Source organism: Colobus angolensis, unplaced genomic scaffold, assembly GCF_000951035.1.
Source record: "Colobus angolensis palliatus isolate OR3802 unplaced genomic scaffold, Cang.pa_1.0 Scaffold84, whole genome shotgun sequence".
Lineage (NCBI taxonomy): Eukaryota > Metazoa > Chordata > Mammalia > Primates > Cercopithecidae > Colobus > Colobus angolensis.
This window is the reverse complement of record NW_012122265.1, coordinates 3,643,192-3,664,531: the sequence shown is the minus strand read 5'-3', so window position 1 is coordinate 3,664,531 and position 21,340 is coordinate 3,643,192. Positions and strand designations below refer to the sequence as shown.

At 50.7% G+C, this 21,340-nt stretch overlaps 1 protein-coding gene across 1 annotated transcript in view; it reads right to left on the bottom strand.

The window, feature by feature from the left end:
* SHANK2 (SH3 and multiple ankyrin repeat domains 2) overlaps nt 1–21,340 on the bottom strand; it is a 688,546-nt gene that overhangs the window by 571,841 nt on the left and 95,365 nt on the right. The window contains exons 4-6 of the mRNA XM_011930122.1: nt 14,826–15,029; nt 9,257–9,328; nt 6,236–6,344 (exon numbers count right to left, since the gene is read on the bottom strand). Of these exons, the coding sequence (XP_011785512.1) occupies nt 6,236–6,344; nt 9,257–9,328; nt 14,826–15,029 (385 nt within the window). The remainder of the gene's footprint in view (nt 1–6,235; nt 6,345–9,256; nt 9,329–14,825; nt 15,030–21,340) is intronic.

The window sequence follows — 21,340 nt, the reverse complement described above, 5'->3', positions numbered from 1 at the left end:
TCTCCCCTTCTCTCTCTCTCTCTCTGCTCCTCTCCCCTTCTCTCTCTCGCCCTCTCCCCTTCTCTCTCTCCCTCGCTCCCCTTCTCTCTCTCTCTCCCCCACCTCCCTCTCTCTCTCCTGCTTTCGCCATGCGATGCACCTGCTCTTCCTCTGCCTTCCGCCATGAGTAAAAGCTCCCAGAGGCCTCCCCAGAAGCAGATGCCACCAGTTTCCTGTAAAGCCTGAAGAACCTAGAGCCAATTAAACCTCTTTTCTTTATGAACTACCCAGCCTCAGGTATTTCTTTACAGCAATGTGAAAATAGCCTAATAGCACCACACTGCTCATCTAATGCTCACATTTTCCTGCCCTGTAGGTGTTATCATTCAATTTAGGAGACAAGAGGATAGAAGCTGAGAGAGGTTCTTTAACCTGGTCTTCACACAGCCAGCTGCAGAGAAGCGGGGGTTGAAGTCTCCTCTCTGGGGCTCTCCATGGCCTGGCATTGAGCTGGGCATTGGAAGGGTCACCTCTGCAGTTCCAACATAGGGCTCCCTGGTCCTGCACCTCTGAAGCCCAGTGTCTCTAACAGTGGTGTCATCCGTGTGGCCGGGTAGCGTCGGCGTTTCAGTCAGGAGGATGCGTATCTGTCCTTCCCACTCTGCCTTCTCCTACTCTGCCTTGACAGAAGCAAAGTGAAGGTGGTATCTTCCCTGGCAACACGGGGCTCCGGCTTCTCACTAGAGCTTCCGTTTAGCTTGTCTCCCCTGATACTCACTCTGTGTGTGCCCGAGGGTTGCTATAAGCCATTGCTCTGGAATTACCCACAGCTACTTTTGTTTCTGAGAGCACCCACCCCGGCTTACTTCTCTCTTTTCCCTCGTCACCCTGGGTCCCCACTTCGCTGCCCCTCCATCAGCACTGCTGGTTTCTCTCCTGATTTGGAAAAACAAGTGAGAATTCTTGAGACACTGGTGGCAGGCGCAGAAGTTGGGAAGCGGGGTGGTGTGAGGCCAGGGCCACCTGTGCTGTCTGCAGCCGACCCGTGGGTCTGCACTTGGCCTTCGGTTTTGGAACTTTCCGCCTTAGTTACCCCTTTTCCCTTTTTATTTGCCATAAATAATCTTTTTGGCCTTACAAAAAAACGTCACTGTCTATGATCACTGTTAGTTTTATCTGTACAAAACCCCCCACACAGGTGTTTATAGCAGCTTGACCACAATTGCCAAAAGCTGGAAGCAGCCCAGACGTCCTTTAGAAGGCGAGCGGATAAGCAAACCGGGGTACATCAGAAAATGGAACATTGTCCAGCGCAAATAGGAAACGTGCCTCCAAGCTGTGAAAGACCTGGAGGTACCTTCCGCACGTGCTGCCAAGTGAAAGAAGCCGATTTGAAGCACACTGTGTGATGATAAGACTCCAGCACTAGAACATTCTGGAAAAGGAGAACGTGAAAGGGTCCAAGCTGTGAAAGGCCTGGAGGCACCTTTCGCACGTGCTGCCAAGTGAAAGAAGCCGATCTGAAGCACACTGTGCAATGATAAGATTCCAGCTCTAGAACATTCTGGAAAAGGAGAACGTGAAAGGGTCAGTGAGGCTGGGTGTGGTGGCTCATGCCTGCAATCCCAGCACTTTGGGAGGCCGAGGTGCGCAGATCGCCTGAGGTCAGGAATGTGAGCCCAGCCTGGCCAACATAGTGAAACCCTATCTATACTAAAAATAAAAAAAATTAGTTGAGCATGGTAGCACATATCTGTAATCCCAGCTATTGGGAGGCTGAGGCAGGAGAATCGCTTGAACTCGGGAGGCAGAGGTTGCAGTGAGCCAAGACGGTGCCACCGCCCTGCAGCCTGGGCGACAGAGACTCAATCTCAAACAAAACAAAACAAAACGGGTCAGCAGCTGCCAGGGACTCAGGGATGAACAGGGGCACAGAGGAGCTCTCAGGCTGTGAAGCTGATCTTTATGATACTGTGACGGTGGATACAGGACATCTGGCAAAACTGACAGAATGTACACCACCAAGCTTGAACCCTCATATAAGCTCTGGACTTCAGGATCACTCATGGGTACAACTCCAGGCATAAATCCTCGTGTAAGCTCTGACTTTAGGAGCACTATTGGGTGCAATACCAAGCACGAACCGTCGTGTAAGCTCGACTTCAGGATCACTAGTGGGTACAACACCAAGCACGAACCATCGTGTAAGCTCTGGACTTTAGGATCACTCTTGGGTACAACTCCAGGCATGAACCCTCATGTGAGCTTGGATTTTAGGATCACCATTGGTTCACTGATTGTAACACATGTCCCACACTAAAGCAAGATATTACTAACAGGGGAAACTGGGGGAGGGGCCAATATGGGAACTCCCAGTACTTCCATTCAATTTTCTGTCAGCCTAAAACTGCTCTAAAAAATCACCTCTGCTCATTTCACAAAAGGGAGGCAGGGGAAGAGGAAGTTCTGCTTTATAGAGAAATATCAGCCACTACAAGAAGAAAAACTGATTCATAAAATTGCCGTTTGGCAACAACCAGGGGAGAACTGATTCCATAATTCTGCTTTAAATTTTAAAACTGAAAATAAGAGGCTGGGCTCAGTGGCTCACGCCTGTAATCCAAACACTTCAGAAGGCCGAGGCAGGAGGACTGCTTGAGCCCAGGAGGTTTAAGACCAGCTTGGGTCACATAGGGAGACCCTCATCTCTACAAAAAATATAAAAATTAGGCCAGAGGCTTGTCATCGTGAGAATATTTCAGAACATCCATAAGATAACTCCGTACTACTGTCTCCACGGATCAGGCTCCCAAGCTGTTTCTACTCAGTTCTGGGGAACATGGTCAGGTCTTTCTCCTTTAATTATGGTGCTTCACAGTGGTTCATGACAACTATGGACTTTCTGCATTGGCACCGGCCTAATCCAGAATTCCAGCGGCAGAATTTCGAGTATGGTGGCACATACCTGTAGTCCCAGCTATTCAAGAGGCTGAGGCGGGAAGATCAACTGAGTTCAGGAGGTCAAGGCTGCAGTGAGCTGTGATGGTGCCAGTCTGGGTGACAGAGTGAGACCCTGTCTCAAGAAGAAGGAAGGGGAGGGAAGAGGAGGGGAGAGGCCAGGCGCGGTGGCTCACACCTGTAATCCCAGCACTTTGGGAGGCCGAGGCCGGTGATCACTTGAGCTCAGGAGTTTGAGACCAGCCTGGGCAACATGGCAAAACCCCGTCTCTACAAAGAATAGCTTGGCGTGGTGGCACATGCCTGCAGTTCCAGCTGCTTGGGAGGCTGAGGTGGGAGAATCACCTGAACCTGGGAGGTCAAGGCTGCAGTGAGCTGAGATTGTGCCACTACACTCCAGCCTGGGTAACAGAGGGAGACCCTGTCTCAAAAAAAAAAAAAAAAGGAAAGAGGAGGGGAGGGGTAATGATTTCTGTCGAGGCCAAAACCAAAACAAAATAAACCCCCAACCTCTGTGTGCTCATCGTCTCCCTGGGTGATGCAGGGAAGTGTCCCGTAAGGAAGCATGCACGCATTCTGTCCTTGAGCACCAGACCCACCGGGGCCCCTTCCCAGGCCCTGGCCCCGCGGGTCTCTGCCTTTGCTGGAGACCCTAGAACACCTGTCCTTAACCGAGTGATCTTTCCCCGGAGCCACTTGTCGGGGACCTGATGACAGCAGGGGTTCCTGTGTCTTCTCTCGGTTTGGTCTTTGTCATCAGTAAACCAGCCCGGAGGCTTGTCATCATGAGAATATTTCAGAATGTTCGAAAGGTAACTCCGTGCTACTGTCTCCATGGAACAGGCTCCCGAGCCGTCTTTACTGAGTTCTGGGGAACGTGGTCAGGTCTTTCTCCCTCTTTAATACGCAGCTCCACCATGGCTCTAACAACTATGAACTTCACGTTTGGCACCGGCCTAATCTAGGATTCGAGTGGCAGCAGCTTTAACTCCAGGCAGGGCCCAGAGAAATCGCTGCTTACCTGTCAGAGTCTGCACTGATGTGTTTTTAGCAGCAAATGAAGGGTTTATTCTGGAATAACAGTCATTTCAGAACTCTTAAAAGTCGAGACACCAACCGTCTGGTGAAGGAAGCCAGGGGGAGGCCTGGCTTGGGATGGGGGCCAATTACAGGGGGCACATCAGGAAGAGAGGAGCAGAGCAGCTCAGAAGGGACCCCCAGTCTCCTTCTACTGCTGGCCAGGCCAAGGCGAGACAGAGGGCCACGCTGCCTGGTTACCCCACAGCAGCATCAGAAACAGCCCTGGACGAGGCCAGGATTAAGACGTAAGTAGCTCTGCCAGGGGGGTGGGAGCCACGGCCAAAGGCTGTCTCTGGAGAGAGACTGGGTCAGCAGCTCAGGATGAAGCCTGCCCATGGAGGTGCTCCGAGGCTCAAGGCCAAGCTCAGGAGCCCCTGGGTCCATTTACTTTCGCAGCCTCAGATGGAAAGGGCTCACGCCCTCATAGAGCCAGGAGCTGGCACAGAGGCCATCGCCAGAGAGAAACTGCCACATCAGCGCAGCACAAAATGCGTCCACATCAGGAAAGGCCGACTGGCCAGGGCTCTCCCGAGCTGCCTGCAGACCTGCATGCTCTCCATCACACCACCATGCCTGGATCAGGCCTCTCTGCTTCCCACCTCAGCTCCTCTCCTCCTCCCACTGCCAGCCCCACGGCTGAGGGCCACCACTCACACAAGATGAAGCCCTGCAGCTGCCCACCCACCCTCCAGATGCCCCGCAGGCCTAGAGACTCTACTACTCCTGCCCGCCACATGCCCTTGTCCCCATCACTGCCTTTCCGCTCTCCTCCTCTCCAGATGTCCCCAGCAACACAAGCCCAACTCAGCCTCCTGCTTCATGCCATCAGCTGGGACTGCCCAGACCTCCAGCGAAAGCTCGGCCTTGTCCACACATCACTGCCCCACACGCAGACCCCCAGGCTTCCCTGACTCACGGAGGATCGGCGCAGGGTCTGGGACCTGCTCAGCTGTAGACAGGCACTCGCCTTCCTACCCTTTCCCTACCCGCTGGGTGCACTCTGCCCCTCCGAGCCACGCTCACGCAGTCCTGCCTCCCGATGTCACAGGCATCAAAATCAAAGCTCCTGTGCCGGCTCCTCCTGCTACTCACAGTGAAGCCTAAGAAACACAGACAATGGCAAAGAGGCAAGGACAGTCCTCCAGCAGTGCTCAGGCAGAGCTGTGCAGGCTGGATCGACACCCAGCAGGGTCTCCCCCAGCGTTCAGAGGTCTGAGGGGTTTCCACAAATGATGAGAAAGTGGTATCCTTCAGTTGACAAACACATTTGTTGTGTATTTTATATTTTTGAGGTGTGACACCAGTATGAGACGATGGCACACCATGCAGGGGCCAGAAGCAGGGTTGGCATACTCAAGACAAGAGAGGAGGGAGGTGCCCACTGCCCTGAGTCCAGGAGGAGTGTTCCCAGCCCAGGGTAGCCCACCTGAGGGGGCATACTCTGGGTTGCTATGGAGACCCTCACCTCCGCCACTCTTGGTTCTCCATAAGGACCTAACCTCTGCCTGCCAACTCCAGCTGGTGCCCTGCTGGCAAGGGACTGTCACCTGGGGTGACAGTGCTCACACCCAGGGACAGCGGGTGATGTCTGGAGACACTGTTGGTTGTCACAAGTAGGTGTTGCTATTGACGCTGAGTGGAGGTGGGGGCTGGCACTGAACCCTTTGGTGCACAGGACAGTCACGCTGCGAAGACTCACACACTCGTGGAACCACCAAGGGCCTGGGTCATCTTTCCCGACCGACGCTTAGAGGCCCACACTCGTGAGGAATGTGGTTTCTCGCAGGGGAATAAGAAGATGCATGTGTGCAGATGCCTGTCTGCTGAGCTGCCTGTGCCCAGAGGGAGGCAGAAACACACATCCTCCGCCTTTACAAACATATGTGTCTCCAAAGATCCATGTGCCCAAGGCTGGCACACAGTGGCACAACACACGCGTGTCATCTGCTCATTCATTCACTCATTCACTTCCTCAACAATTCTGCACCGAGCACCTGCCGTGCTCCAGGCCCTGTGCAAGACGTTGGGGATGCCCCATGGACAAGACGGACTCAGCTCCTTCTGACTGAGAAGCCAGAGAGTGAGAATGCACCTGTAAACACCAAGCAAAACCAACTAAAATGTCACGGCCGTGTCATTCACGGGTAGCCTGAGCAGCAGGCTGGCCTTTTCTATGCTTCTGTAAAGCCTGGTAAGGTCCCCTCTAGCGAGTGCCCACCTCCGGTCTCCAGGTCGTGGAAATTGGGATCCAGGCCTCGGTCCAGCATCTTGGCGATCTTCTCCACCGAGCGATGCTGAATGTGATCCATGCATTTCTTCAGATTGGTCTAGAAGGAAAAACAATACAATTCAAACATCTTTATAAGAAATGTCCCAACCTGAGCAACGAAGTAAGACCCCGTCTCTACAAAAAACCGAAAAATGAGCCAGATGTGGTGGCACATGTGATTCCAGCTGCTCAGGAGGCTGAGGCAAGAGGATCACCTGAGCCAAGGCTGCAGTGAGCTGTATTCATGCCACTGCACTCCAGCCTGGGCAACAGAGCAAGACCTGTCTCAAAAAAGAAAAACAAATGTCTTTCCAGGGTCTGGGAAAGTTCCTGACTGGTACACTCGGGAGACCCACTCTCGCCAGGGCACACTACAAGCCCTGAGGCTCCTGGAGCTGAGGCTTTTGGAACCACAGGCTCAGCGCAGTGTCTGGCACGAGGCAAGGACAATCGGCCTGTCCTGGATGAATGTTTAAAATCCCCTCACTCTTCACCATCCTGGTGCTACGGACTTAATGTGTGCATCCCCCCAAAATTCCTAAGTTGAATAATCTCCAATGTAATAGTATTGAGAGGTAAGGCCTTTGGGAGGTGACAAAGTCAGGAGGGTGAAGCCCTCGTGAATGGGAGTAGTGTCATTACAGAAGAGGTCCCAGAAAGCTCCCTCGCCCCTTCCTCCGCGTGAAGGCACAGCAAGACGATGGCCATCCCAACCAGGAACCAGGCCTTCGCCAGATGCTGAACCTGCCGATGCCACGATCTCAGACTTCCAGCCTCCAGAATGGTGAGAGACACACTTTTGTGGTTTATAAGCTACCCAAAATATTTCGTAAAAGCAGCGCAAATGGCCTTAGAGACTTTGCTGAGAGCTACGGATGCTCCTCTGCTTTCGGAAGAGACAGCCGGGCTGCTGGAGCACTTTTCAAATCTCCAGTTTCCAGGACCAGCCTCCTGCCTCCATCGCCACGGAGTGAGGCCCGCAGATTGGTACTTAACCCACTTTGCGGTGAACCCCGTGGCCACACAGGCAGAAAACAGCGAAGCCTGGTCCCCAAGTGGCTCAAGGTGAAGGGCGGGGCTCATTTGCTGTGAGGTCATGACGGTCCGCAGCTCAACCTGACGGGGTGGGAACTTTCCTAGCCTCTGCCAGCCTCGTTGTAAGAAAAGTCATGATCCTCTGACCATCCAGAGCCAGCCTGGGCTGTCTGAGCACGACTGTGGGACTTGGCACCCCTCTGCCTGCTGCGTCTAACACTCCTCACCAGCCTAATTCTTTGTCCCTACTCTGTACCTCTCTCAAAATAAAGAAGGGGGACAAAGGTGGCTTCTGACACAGCAGGTTCCTGGGCCTCTCAGCCTCCTGGCACAGGTGGGATTTCCACCTGACTGTTTTCTGTATAGTCCAGAACCAGACCTGATCAAATGCCCCAAAACGCACAACCTACATGTGATGTCACTGAAAACCTGCATTGTTATTTACAAATCAGCATTTTTAAAATTCACAAATACATTTTTATCTGTACATCAAAGGGTGATAAAAACAAAAACAAAAACAAAAACCCAGAAGCACCCAGATCTTGCTGTCTGAATATCACTTTCCAGGCAAATTCCAGGGCAGAGGCAGGGGAAGGATAGGAAGAGCCCAGAGCATCTTGTGCCAGAAAGTGGCTGGTGCGTCAAGGATGGTTGGGACACGCCACAGGGCAGAGCACCAGAGGAAGGGCAACTGCCGGCCACATCTGGACAACCTGAACAAAAAAATCAATAACGATAATGACAGATTAGAACCCAGTGAGTACAATAAGAATCCCACCGGGCACAGTGGCTCATACCTGTAATCCCAGCACTTTGGGAGGTCGAGGCGGATGGATCACCTGAGGTCAGGAGTTTGAGACCAACCTGGCCAACACGGCAAAACCCCATCACTACTATAAATACAAAATCGCCAGGCATGGTGGTGCGTGCCTGTAATCCCAGCCACTCGGGAGGCTGAGGCAGAAGGATCGTTTGAACCCAGGAGGCAGAGGTTACAGTGAGCCAAGATTATGCTACTGCACTGAAGCCTGAGCAACACAGCAAAACTCTGTCTCAAACAAACCAACTAAACAGAATCCTTGCATCCATCTGATATAAGAAGTGGGGGCAGCCAAACAAAACCCGAGAGGATCCTGCTGGCTGAGAAAGCCATTGGTGAGCTCGCAGCTGCAGGGAAGCTGACCTGGAAAGCATCAGGGCCCTCGAAGGGAAGCGCTTCAGGCAGCTGCCCCGACTCTCCACGCCATGCTCTGCAGGGAATGCTATTGGGCTCTCCTTAGGAACAGCACCAGGGGCTGGGACAAAAGCCTCCTGGGTATTACAGATTCCTCCTCCTGTCAGTTAAGCAAACTGCTCGGCCCACACACCCTATGCCTCAGACCCCTCTCCATGCCTCCTCCTCAGCACCCTGAGAAACAGCAGGGTGTCCATGGCATGGATGTCTTATCTGGGACTCTGAGCTCAAGGCATAGTGCGTTCTGCCAGGTTGCAAACACCGCGTGCAATGCCCCTGCTGCTCCCCTGCATCTAACTTCAGTGCAGTTTATGTCAACAGCACTTTAACAAGGCTTTTCCCGAAGCAACAACAGCAGAACACTAATACGGGACTCGGCATGGACCCTCTTCCCTCCACCACGCTGTGCGTCTAGATCCCACTCTCTTCAGAGCCACCGCTTTTGAACCTCCCTTGAGCAGCCAGTGGGATCTGCCCCCCTTCCCCGAGCCCCCAGGGCCACACCAAACAGCCCCTGCTGCTTTCCGGGTGGGTCTCTGCAGTGTGCACCGTGACGGCCAGTCTGCCTGTACATCCCAGACTGGCCACATGCCACGCCAGGTACACAGCAGGTGCCCCTGGAAGCGGAGCGTCTAAAGATAACACAACAAGATAACAAGGAGGACGCCGTACGTGTAAATAACAGCCCGTTCCCTGCATACCTTTGTGTGGAGCTTGGCCAACTGTTTCTCATCGAGATTGGCTTGTTTATACACCCGCTTCTTGTATCGAAACTGGCACAGAAAAAAAAAAAAAAAAAAAGAGAGAGAGAAAACAAGTCAATACTTCACACAGCTGTTCAGAGGGAAAATGGGCCTGTTCCTTGGCTATGTCATAGAAGACGGGGAACCCCACAGCAAACTCTTCCAGTTTTAAATAAATGACTGGTATTTGTACCCCAGAGCCTACAACATCCTAAGCATCATGTTTGCCAAGATTCTGCAGCAGTTTAGCTAAAAAAAACCATAAAAAGAAACAGGAGCAAGGGAAAGGGAAGATCCTGCAGGTGAGAAGCTGGGAGGTCTCCCACCCGGTGATGGCTCCCCAGCTAACTGGATGGTGACGGTTCCTCCCGGGAGAATCGATCAGCCCTTGGCAAAGCATTTTTGGTAAACAAGGATGCTGCTCCAAACACCAGGTTTTTCTCCTACATCGTCCACCTTAGTTAAAACACACCTTAGAAGCCCCACCTGGGAAAGGCCCCACTTCCTGTACTCCCGCAACCACCCGCCCAGAACGCTGGAGCTGGGAAAGGCCCCACTTCCTGTACTCCCGAAACCTCCGCCCAGAACGCTGGAGCTGTTTTTCCCTGCAAACAGCAGCGCCTCCTTTGAACTGGAAATTACATCATTGCATGGACCAAGGGGCACATCTTCCTGGGATGTAGGGAGTAAGCAACATTGTCAGAGCGGGCTTGGTGGGTCTCTAAAACGCCTCCTCCCTCCCCCAGCGCCCCGCTGGGCTGGAGATGCTGCAGAAGGTCTGGGAAGGACACTGAGCATTTAGGAGTCACTGCAGTTTGGCGTCGGGACCTCTGTTCCAATCTCAGCCCTAACGCTTTCAACTCACAGGGTAACTCAGGGCTGGGCACTTTCCTGTCTCATCTCAGTTTCCTCATCTGCCCCATGGGGATAACAGCACCCACCTCCCAGAGTGGCCTGAGCATTGAATGTGAGCTTCCTGGCACAGACCTGCCACTAGACAAGTCCACTTTCTCCCTCCTTACTGCCCTTGATGCCGTCAACCTGCACGGTTACACATGTGCTCAGGGCCAGCAAAAACTGCCCCCGGGTAAAATGACAGTGCGGAGTAGTGGGTGGGTGAGCTCATCCTGAAACTGAAAGTCGCATCTCATAGAAAGCTTCCAAATAAACAAATCTATTCTCCTTTTTCCACCATGCCAGACAAAATGGCTATTTGACAAAAGACAAAATTCTTGTGCACAGACTGATACTTGTAGGATTTTGTTTTCAAGTGCCAAAATAAACCAGCTGTGAAATCAGAAAGTTCTGTGAAATGCAGGCTGTACAGAGTTTGGGAAGACAGTGTGCTGGTCAGAAGGGCACCCATTCATTTCCCAGAACAGAGCAGGTAGGAAGAGCTACAGGCCCATTTTAGAATTTCCACCTCTGATTCTAGATTCCAGGACAGCAGGTTGTGTGTGTCCATGCCCTGGAACCAGTCACACCTCTGGTCCAGATTTCAGAAGCCACTGAGAATGATGCCAGGTGCCTTCTCAGGCTCACGATCACATGGCGAAGCCTAAAAGTCTCAGGGAATTCAATTCCACGGGTCCCTTTTCCAGATATAAAATAATCAGCTTGGGCCTATAGCATCTCTGAGCAGGAGGGTAAAGTACTCAAGCGGGGAGTGCTTATTCCAGAGTCATAAACATGTACAGACCGTGACTACAGAGGACACCGGCTCAGGACCACAAATCCTTTTTCTTGCTATTTCTCCAACGTTTCATAAGCAGCCCACCATATTATGCTGAAATTATCTGAAGCAAAGAGCCCAGACTGATGCCTGCCCCTAATGTGTCAATTCCTGGGCCAATCTCAGCCTTTGCAGTGGGTCACCTAGTGGGACAGTGGCCTGGGAAGATGAATAAACCTAAGTACCAGCAACAATTCTGGCCAGGCACGGTGGCTCACACCTGTAATCCCAGCACTTTGGGAGGCCAAGGCAGGTGGATCACCTGAGGCCAGGAGTTTAAGACCAGCCTGGCCAACATGGTGAAACCCGTCTCTACTAAAAACACAAAAATTAGCTGGGCATAGTATGGTGGTGGGCACCTGTAATCCCAGCTATTCAGGAGGCTGAGGCATGAGAATCACTTGAACCCAGCAGGCGGAGGCTGCAGTGAGCCGAGATCACACCACTGCAATCCAGCCTGGGTGACAGAACGAGACTCGGTCTCAAAAGCAAAACAAAACAAAAACCAAACAGAAAGTATCAGCAACAATTTCATGACAATGAAATCAGAGCAGCAGCTGCAACGTCAGTTTGGGGATTTGTGGATGGCCAGGCTCACAACGCACACACTGTTCCATGAATACTTCCTGTGGCCCTCACCACCACTCCCGGACGTCACTACTAACATTCACTCGATGACCGAGATCTGGGGCTCAGAGGGCGTGGGTGGCTGGCTCGAGGTTGCACAGCTACAGGTACTGGGGCCAGATGCAGAGGAGGCTCCCAGATTCTCTGGTCTTCTCGCCCAGTTTTCCTGCCGTTATGGATGATCAGCCCCTGAAACGAACTGCGTGAATTTACTCTTCCTGGTCCCTCACCTCCCACTGGAGTGTAAGGTCCGTGGGATCAGAACCTTGACTTTTCTGTGCCTGAAAAGTGTCTGATCCTTAGTTGGCCCAAAAAAATGACAATTTTTTTCCCGATGGATACCCATTTTACAGATAAGCAAACTGAGGCCAGGACCCCTGAGCGATTTGCTCTAAACCACACAACTTCCAAGTGGCATCTCATCTTTTTCTCCACCGAAACCCCTCCCCGAATCTGACACATGGTCCACACTGGGGATCCCAACAACCTCAGCCTCAACATCACAACGGAACTGAGCAACATGCAGATGCAGCATCGCCTTAGTCCTGGGTGGGCGTCCATGACATCTTGGGCTTCAGAGGAATCTCTAGTCACTGAGTGGAGAACCCACTGAGGTTGCTCAAAAGCCAGCTGCAATTACACACATGCAGCCTCTCACTGTTGACTAAGCTAAAGTGAGTGCAGTCACTGAATGATGCCAACATGTTGTGCAGGAGTAGAAATGACCCATTTCCGGCTTCTCTTAACTGACATAACCCAACACGTATACACTACAGGAAACACTGCCTGTAAACTTGGGGCGCAGCAAGCCTGGGTCAGAAAGGCAGAGACAAGGGTCGTGCATCACGTGGAAATGTGTTAGGGCTGCCCCGTCTTATGGATCGGCCACTTCTGAAGGGAAGCCCAGGCGCTTGTGGCTGCTGACGGCAGCACAAAGAGTCCTGGTCACCCGGGCAGGAAGTAAAAGCAAAGTTGTGCTGTTGAGAACAGCTGGATGGCCACAGCCACCCTGTTACCCAGGGACTCAGAGATGAATTGGGGAATGGCATGGTTTGAATGTATGCCCCTTCCAAACCTCATGTTCAAATGTGATCCCTGGTGTTGGTGGTGGGGCCAGGTGGGAGGTCTTTGGGTCCTGGGGCGTGCAGGGAGGCCCTGCACGGGCCCTCCTGAAGGGCCCAGTGCACTCCCCAAGGTAGTAAATCAGTTCTCACTGTTAGTTCACGGGGGAGCCAGGAACTACTCCTCCCCTGCTGGCTCCTGCACCCCCTCTTGCCACCTAACACCTGCTCCTGCTTCACCTTCTGTCATGAGAACAAGCTCCCTGAGGCCTCGACGCCGAGCCGATGCCGGCACCACATTTTCTGTACAGCCTGCAGAACCGTGGGCCAATTAAACCTCTTTTCTCTCAGCCAGTCTCAGGTATTTTTGCTGTTGTTTGTTTTTGTTTTTCAGAGTTTCACTCTTGTTGTCCAGGTTGGAGCCAGTGATTCTCCTGCCTCAGCCTCCCGAGTAGCTGGGATTACAGGTGCACATGACCACACCCAGCTAATTTTTGTATTTTTAGTAGAGACGGGGTTTCACCGTGTTGGCCAGGCTAATCTCGAACTCCTGACCTCAGGTGATCCACTCACCTTGGCTTCCCAAAGTACTGGGATTACAGGCGTGAGCCACCTCACCCAGATAGTTATTTCTTTACAGCAATGAAAGAAGACTACTGTGAGGAACATGATATAATTTAAAAATTCCTTCTGTGTTCCCGATTCCTGGCAGAGTTCCTAAAACCCTTGGCATGTCCTCGGTGCTAAGAGTATTCCCGGAGCACTAATGAGATGACTCTCAACTCCCAGGCAGCTTCCAGTATGGGGGCTGGTGGCCGGAAGGATCAGACCATGACTTGAGGGTCAGGACTCCCAGCCTCCCTGCTGACCAGCAAGATGGAATCGGATCACCATGGTCAGTGATTTCATCCTATGTAATGAAACTTCCATAAAAATCCCTCAACAACGGGGCCTGGGGACTTCCGAGCTGACAAGCACATCCACATGCTGGGAGGGTCCCAACTCCACCGGGACGGAAGCTCCTGCAGGCTGGGCCCTCCCGACCTCGCCCAGTGCACCTCTTCATCAGCTGTGCATTTGTACACTTTGTAATAAGCCGGGGGTAGTAGTTAAAATGCCTTCTTAGGTTCTCTGAGCTACTCTAGCAAGTGATCAAACCCGAAAAGGGGGTGGTGGGAACCCCTAGTTCACAGCCAAATGGGACAGAAGTGTGGGTGGCCTGGGGACTTGACATTTATGGAGGGCCGTCTTGTGGGACTGAGCCCTTAAACTTGTAGTTAGTGTCAGAATTGAATTAATTCCTGACATCTAGCTGGCGTCTGGATAGGTGGAGAAGGAAAACCACTAGGTGCTGGGAGGGAAAAACGTAAAACCCCTCAGAGAAGCATGGGGAGCCCCGTTCTGCATGCTCAGGACCCACGGTCCTGGTTATGAAAGCCTGAATCAGACCCATGGTTTATTATTCACAGCAAGATTTCTCTCCAGGGATTCTTTGAATCTGCAGTGAAAAAAAATTTATAAAAATTGTACAACAGTGTGAGATTCATGGCAAAATCAGATGCAACCTTTTATTAGTCCATTTTCACACTGCTATAAAGAAATACCTGAGACTGGGTAATTTATGAAGCAAAGAGGTTTAATTGACTCACAGTTCCATATGGCTGCGGAGGCCTCAGGAACATTATAGTCATGGCAGAAGGTGAAGGGAAAGCAAGCACCTTCTTCACAAGGCAGCAGGAGAGAGACAAGCAAAGGAGGAACTTCCAGACACTTAGAATAAAACCATCAGATCTCGTGAGAACTCACACTCACCATCATGAGAACAGCATGGGAAGCCGCTATGATCCAACCACCTCCCTCCCTCAACACATGGGGATTACCGGTTCCTCCCTCAACACGTGGGGATGACAATTAGAGGTGAGATTTCAGTGGGGAGCACAGAGCCCAACCATATCAAACCTCAAGACCCCAGACTGATTTTTAAATGTGGGGATAATTTCCCAGTGCAAATGGAATTGGTCTCCCCCCATCACCGTGTCTCCCCCACCCACCACGGCATCCAGGCTGTGACACAAATACGGTCCATGCACCGTGGGCTGAAATATACCTCCAGGGAAGGAACGCCCTCGCCCACAGGCTGTGGGTACTCCCGCAGGAGCCGCTCCTCGTCCAGGAACTTGCCATCGCGCCCGTTGCTGGCCGGCTGGAAAAGGCCGTAGTTCAGGACATCTTTCAAACTCTGGGTTAATGTACACAGGATCCGCTGCTTTGCAACCCACACCGTGGCGTCCGGGTTAAATCGAATGCATTTCTGCCAGGAAGGACAAAGACAGCTGGTGAGTGACGGAGGACGCTACCTGAGTCACCCACGTGGGGCACATGGTCAGAGATGACAAAGCTGCTTCAACCCCTTCCCAACACTTCCTCTGAACAGTGAACCCACGGCTTTTCATGCTGAAAAATAAAGCCTACTGGTGGCTGGGACAGAGACATTTGGTAAATATAGAAGGGAAAAAGGAAGGAAGAAGACATTGGTCTCTTTGGCCTTGATCTCACCACGGACCCAAATCTCCAGCACTGGCCGGGTGCAGTGGCTCACGCCTGTCATCCCAGCACTTTGGGAGGCCGAGGTGAGCAGATCATGAGGTCAGGAGTTCGAGACCACCCTGGCCAACATGGTGAAACCCCATCTCTGCTAAAAATACAAAAATCTGCTGGGCATGGTGGCGCATGCCTGTAATCCCAGCTACTCGGGAGGCTGAGGCAGGAGAATCGTTTGAACCAGGGAGTCGGAAGTTACCATGAGCCAAGATTGCGCTACTGCACTCCAGCCTGGCAACAAGACAAGACTCTGTCTCAAAACAAAAACAAAACAAACAAACAAAAAAATCTCTAGCCCTCACAGTGTTTTTTTTTTTTTTTGAGACAGAGTCTCACCATGTCGCCCAGGCTGGAGTGCAGTGGCGCTATCTCAGCTCACTGCAAGCTCCGCCTCCCGGGTTCATGCCATTCTCCTACCTCAGCCTTCCAGTAGCTGGAACTACAGGCGCCTGCCACCATGCTCGGCTAATTTTTTGTATTTTTAGTAGAGACGGGGTTTCACCGTGTTAGCCAGGATGGTCTCGATCTCCTGACCTTGTGATCTGCCTGCCTGGGCCTACCAGAGTGCTGGGATTACAGGCGTGAGCCACCATGCCCGGCCCTCACGGTGTCTTTTTGGTCACTGATGACCACCTGTTGCCTCAGGGCACTGTCTCACTTGCATGGCACTTCTCAAACTCCAGCAGTCTGAAAAACACAGGTCACAGACCCCACTTACGTCTCCCTAACAGAATGTCTAATTCAGCAGGTCTGGGTGGGGCCCGAGAACCTACATCTCAGACAAATCCCAAGGCACTACTGCTGCTGCCGTCCTGGGGAACACACATTCAGAACCACAGCCTGTGCATATTACAACGTGACTTAATTTTGACACGGATTGTTCTTTAGCATTTCAGACTCGGTGGGAGCCTTGTCTTATAACCGCGCTGACGAGAAAGTTTTCATACTACCCACGCTGACTCTGAACAGAAAAGCTTTAAAAACACCGTCATCGCCTCTCCCAAAGGACACGGGAAAGCAATTACGGAAAAACGATTTGACGGCAAATCAAATCAGTTGCCACGAGAGTTCATTTTTGCAAAGTTAAATAGTGTCAACAGGGCCTGCAAACCAATCACAACACTTCAAACACATAATGGCACCTCTGAGAACTGAAATAACAGCAACTCGGTCACGTTCCCAGGTCCCCTCTGTGAGACTCACCAGTGAGCCAGGAAAGGCAAAGGCCAGGCAAATCCACTTCTAACCATGACTTCTAATTTCTGTTGAATTAAGATTATATTCTACTGAATAGCTGTCAGCAGGGGCTCAATAATTCCCTTTGTCACTGTCAACGTGTTCAGAACGAAAGGAGGTTCGATTGAATATGAGGCTCTAACCAGTTCTCTATCTGGGAATTTGTGGGTTTGTGCTCAAGAAAGCAAAAGGCCCTACCATCTTCCCGAGACAGCCCGAGGGTAAGTTCCTCATTGCCGGGAAAATGATCCTGGGACTGCCAACAGGAGCCTGGGTTCAGTGGGTGGCCAGAGTCCTCCCTGCCAGGAAACCTGACACCCTGTACACAAAAGCTCCTGTTTCTCCCTTCCAAGGTCAAAGGCTGAGCTCACATGTGGCTCTCAAAGCCCGCCCCCCCAGGGCTGTGAGGCTGGGTGGGGGCAGTTGTTTATTCCAGAAAGATTTCCAGACCCGCACCCTCCCCCATCCTTGGCTGAGCAAGGACTTTCTGGAAACTCCTGGCACAAGAAACAAGCTGTATCAGGTGTGACCAGGCGGGGCCGCTCACTACTCACCCTTCAGTCTCAGAAATCCTTCTGGGCCCCTCTAATTCAAGCTCCAACATCCACAGAGCCCATGGCTCCCTCCCTGACACCTGCAGAGAAGATTCAGCCAAGGGGCAACTCCTTGGAGGAGCACAGGGCTCCAAATTGCCTCTCAGGGGACTTCTGTGCCACTGCAGGGGATTGCAAAGATACGTATCCACCATCGTTTGTGGACAGGGCAGGGACGCTGTGTCTATGCAGCACAGGGGCCAACCCCACAAAACAAGAACCATCTGCTCCAGAAAATGCTAAGAGCACCGCCTTGAGAATCATCTAGAAGGAGCAAGAGCTCAAAGGTCGGAAAGCCTGGGTTTGCAACCCAGTGGCGCACACCAACCTTGATTCCTAGGGAAACCCACCCACCCAGCAGTCCTCCAATTCCTCCATGAAAATCAAAGCCACTACTTAATTTCAGGGCTGCTGTCAGGATCAAACGGAATATAAATAAGACATGTTGTTATGGGCTGAACTGTGCCTCTCTAAATAAATGTTGAAGTCCTAACAGCCACACCCTATGAATGTGATTTATTTGGGAATAGGATCTTTGCAGATGTAATCAAGTTAAGATGAGGTCATACAGGAGCAGGGTGGGCCCTACTGCAATAACTGTGCCCTTAAAAAGCAAGAAAATCTGGAGATTAGCCCTCTGTCAGATGAGTAGATGGCAAAAATTTTCTCCCATTCTGTAGGTTGCTTGTTCACTCCGATGGTAGTTTCTTTTGCTGTGCAGAAGCTCTTTAATTAGATCCCATTTGTCTATTTTAGCTTTTGTTGCCATTGCTTCTGGTGTTTTAGTCATGAAGTTCTTGCCCATGCCTATGTCCTGAATAGTATTGACTAGGTTATTTTCTAGGGTTTTTATGGTTTTACGTCTAACATTTAAGTCTTTAATCCATCTTGAATTAATTTTTTATAAGGTGTAAGGAAAGGATCCAGTTTCTTCTACAAAGAACTTAAACAAATTTACAAGAAAAAATCAAACAACACCATCAAAAAGTAGGCAAGGGATATGAACAGACACTTTTCAAAAGAAGACATTTATGCAACCAACAGACACATGAAAAAATGCTCATCATCACTGGTCATCAGAGAAATGCAAATCAAAACTACAATGAGATACCATCTCAACCAGTGAGAATGGTGATCATTAAAAAGTCAGGAAACAACAGGTGCTGGAGAGGATATGGAGAAATAGGAACACTTTTACACTGTTGGTAGGACTGTAAACTAGTTCAACCATTGTGGAAGACAGTGTGGCGATTCCTCAAGGATCTAGAACTAGAAATACCATTTGACCCAGCCATCCCATTACTGGGGATATACTCAAAGGATTATAAATCATGCCACTATAAAGACACATGCACACGTATGTTTATTGCGGCACTATTCACAATAGCAAAGACTTGGAACCAACCCAAATGTCCATCAATGATAGACTAGATTAAGAAAATGTGGCACATATACAACATGGAATACTATGCAGCCATAAAAAAGATGAGTTCATGTCCTTTGTAGGGACATGGATGAAGCTGGAAACCATCATTCTGAGCAAACTATTTCAAGGACAGAAAACCAAACACCGCATGTTCTCACTCATAGGTGGGAATTGAACAATGAAATCACCTGGACACAGGGCGGGGAACATCACACACCAGGGCCTGTCATGGGGTGGGAGACTGGGGGAGGGATAGCATTAAGAGAAATACCTAACGTAAATGACGAGTTAATGGGTGCAGCAAAACCAACAGGGCACATGTATACATATGTAACAAACCCGCACGTTGTGCACATGTACCCTAGAACTTACAGTGTAATAAAAAGAAAAGCGAGAAAATCTGGACGCAGCATCATGCACACGGGGAGATGACCATGTGAATGGGAAGGCAGAGACCGGTGTGTTCCATCTGCAAACCCAGCAATGCTGATTGCTGGTAAGTCCCTAGCAGCCGGGGTAGAGGTAGAGAATCTGGGACAGATTCTCCCTCAAGCCTCAGAAGGAACCAACCTTGCCTATCCCTTAACCTTGGCCTTCCAGCCTCCAGAATGTGAGACAACACGTGTCTGTTATTTAAGCCACCAGTCTGTGGTTGGTTATGGCAGGCATGGGAACTCGTAAACGTGTGAATCACCTTAATTGTGGCAGCAAAAAAACAACAAAACAAAACAAAACAAAAAAACAGCAGCACCATCATCTCTGAGAGCGGAACTCAGCAGGTCAAGCCTTCCCAGCTCCCAGGGAGCTCTCCTCCCTCCATATGTGATGGGAGCTGCCCGCATGTTCACACCAGCTCCGGGCAAGCCCACGAGGTCAGAATACACTTTGGACGAATCCTGCTTCAACTCTTCACTTACCCGTCATTGACTCACTGCCTATCAGGCAAACCCCAGGTCTAAGAGCAGGCCTGACACAGTACAGGTGACTGACACTGGCTGAATGGATGATGTGGGAGCCACGAGGACAATAAATAAGAAGCAAACCAGCCTGAGGCCACCATCTATCTGTAGTAGGGAAAGACACCCACTCAACTGTCATACAATACGGAAAAGGTAAAAAGTCATGCTAACACAAGCTCCCTTGAGGACCCAGGGGAAGGAGTAAGTGACGCTGCTTGGTAAGGAGTGCACACCCTAGACTGCTGCCCAGGAACACAGAGGCATATGCGAGTCTGGGGCAGCACTTCCAGGTTGAGGGCCCAGCATAAGAAGAGGGAGGGAAGCAAAGGTGGACCAGTGATGTGTCTGGCAGGCGGATGGCATAAGACAGTTTCTGCCTTAAGTGACCCTTCCTGGTCCCACTGTTACCAATGTGAGCCTTGGTCATGTCAAGTTCTCCTTGAGGAGAACAGTATCTGATTCCGGTCTCCCACAGCCCTGTGAGGTGGCTATTCCTTTATAATTTGTTAGAGACATTCTGAGTGAGTGAGTGATTTGTCAGATGACTCACAGATAGTACAGAAAGGATGGCAAAGACAACTGTGTGTAAGGAGTCCCAACCCTGGCCAACTCCTCTAAAGGACTGCTGGAGGAAACACCTCTCTTCTCCTTGAGTTTCTATCTTCTGTGCGCAGGGTCCTATACCGATACCAGGACAGCAGTGGGTGAGAGAACATGAAGACGACCAAGATAGGCTCTTGCCCCTTAAAGGGTTCAGTGTCTACCGGGAGGGGATGATGATGATGGTGATGATGGTAATGATGAGGGTGGTTGTAATGGTGATGATGGTGGTGGTGATAATGATGGTGGTGGTAGTGGTGACAGTGATGGTGATGAGGGTGATGAGGGGGATGATGGTGATGGTGGTGATAATGGTGATGACAGAGATAATGTTGGTGATGGCAATAGTGATCATGATGGTGATGATGGTGATGGTGATAATGGTGGTATTATGATAGCGATGATGGTGATGATGGTGACACTGATGATGGTGGTGATGGTGATAATGATGGCATGATGATAGTGATAATGGTGATGATGTTGGTAATGGTGATGATGTTGGTGATGGTGATGATGGTGGTGATGACGGTGATGGTGATGATGATGGTGATGATGTGATGATGGTGGTGATGGTGGTGATGATGGTGATGGCAATAATGGTGATAACGATGGTGGTGATGATAATGGTGATGGTAGTGGTGATGAGGATGGTGATGATGGTGATGGTGACAATAAGGATGATAATGATGGTATTATAATAGTGATGATGGTGATGGTGATGATGATGGTGATGATAATGATGGTATGATGACAGTGATAATGGTGATGATGTTGGTGATGGGGACAGTAGTGGTGATGATAGTGGTGATGATGAGGATGGTGGTGACGATACTGATGGTGATAATAATGGTGATAATGATGGTATTATGATAGTGATGATGGTGATGATAGTGGTGATGATAATGATGGTGATAATGGTGATAATGATGGTACAATGATAGTGACAATGGTAGTGATAATGGTGATGATGTTGGTGATGGGGATGGTAGTGGTGATGATGGTGATGGTGATGATGATGATGATGGTGATGGTGGTGATGGTGATGGTGGTGGTAATGGTGATGATGATGATGATGGTGATAATGGTGATAACGATGGTGGTGATAATGGTGATGGTGATGATGAGGATGGTGGTGATGGTGATAATAATGGTGATAATGATGGTATTATGATAGTGATGATGGTGATGGAGGTGATGGTAATGATGG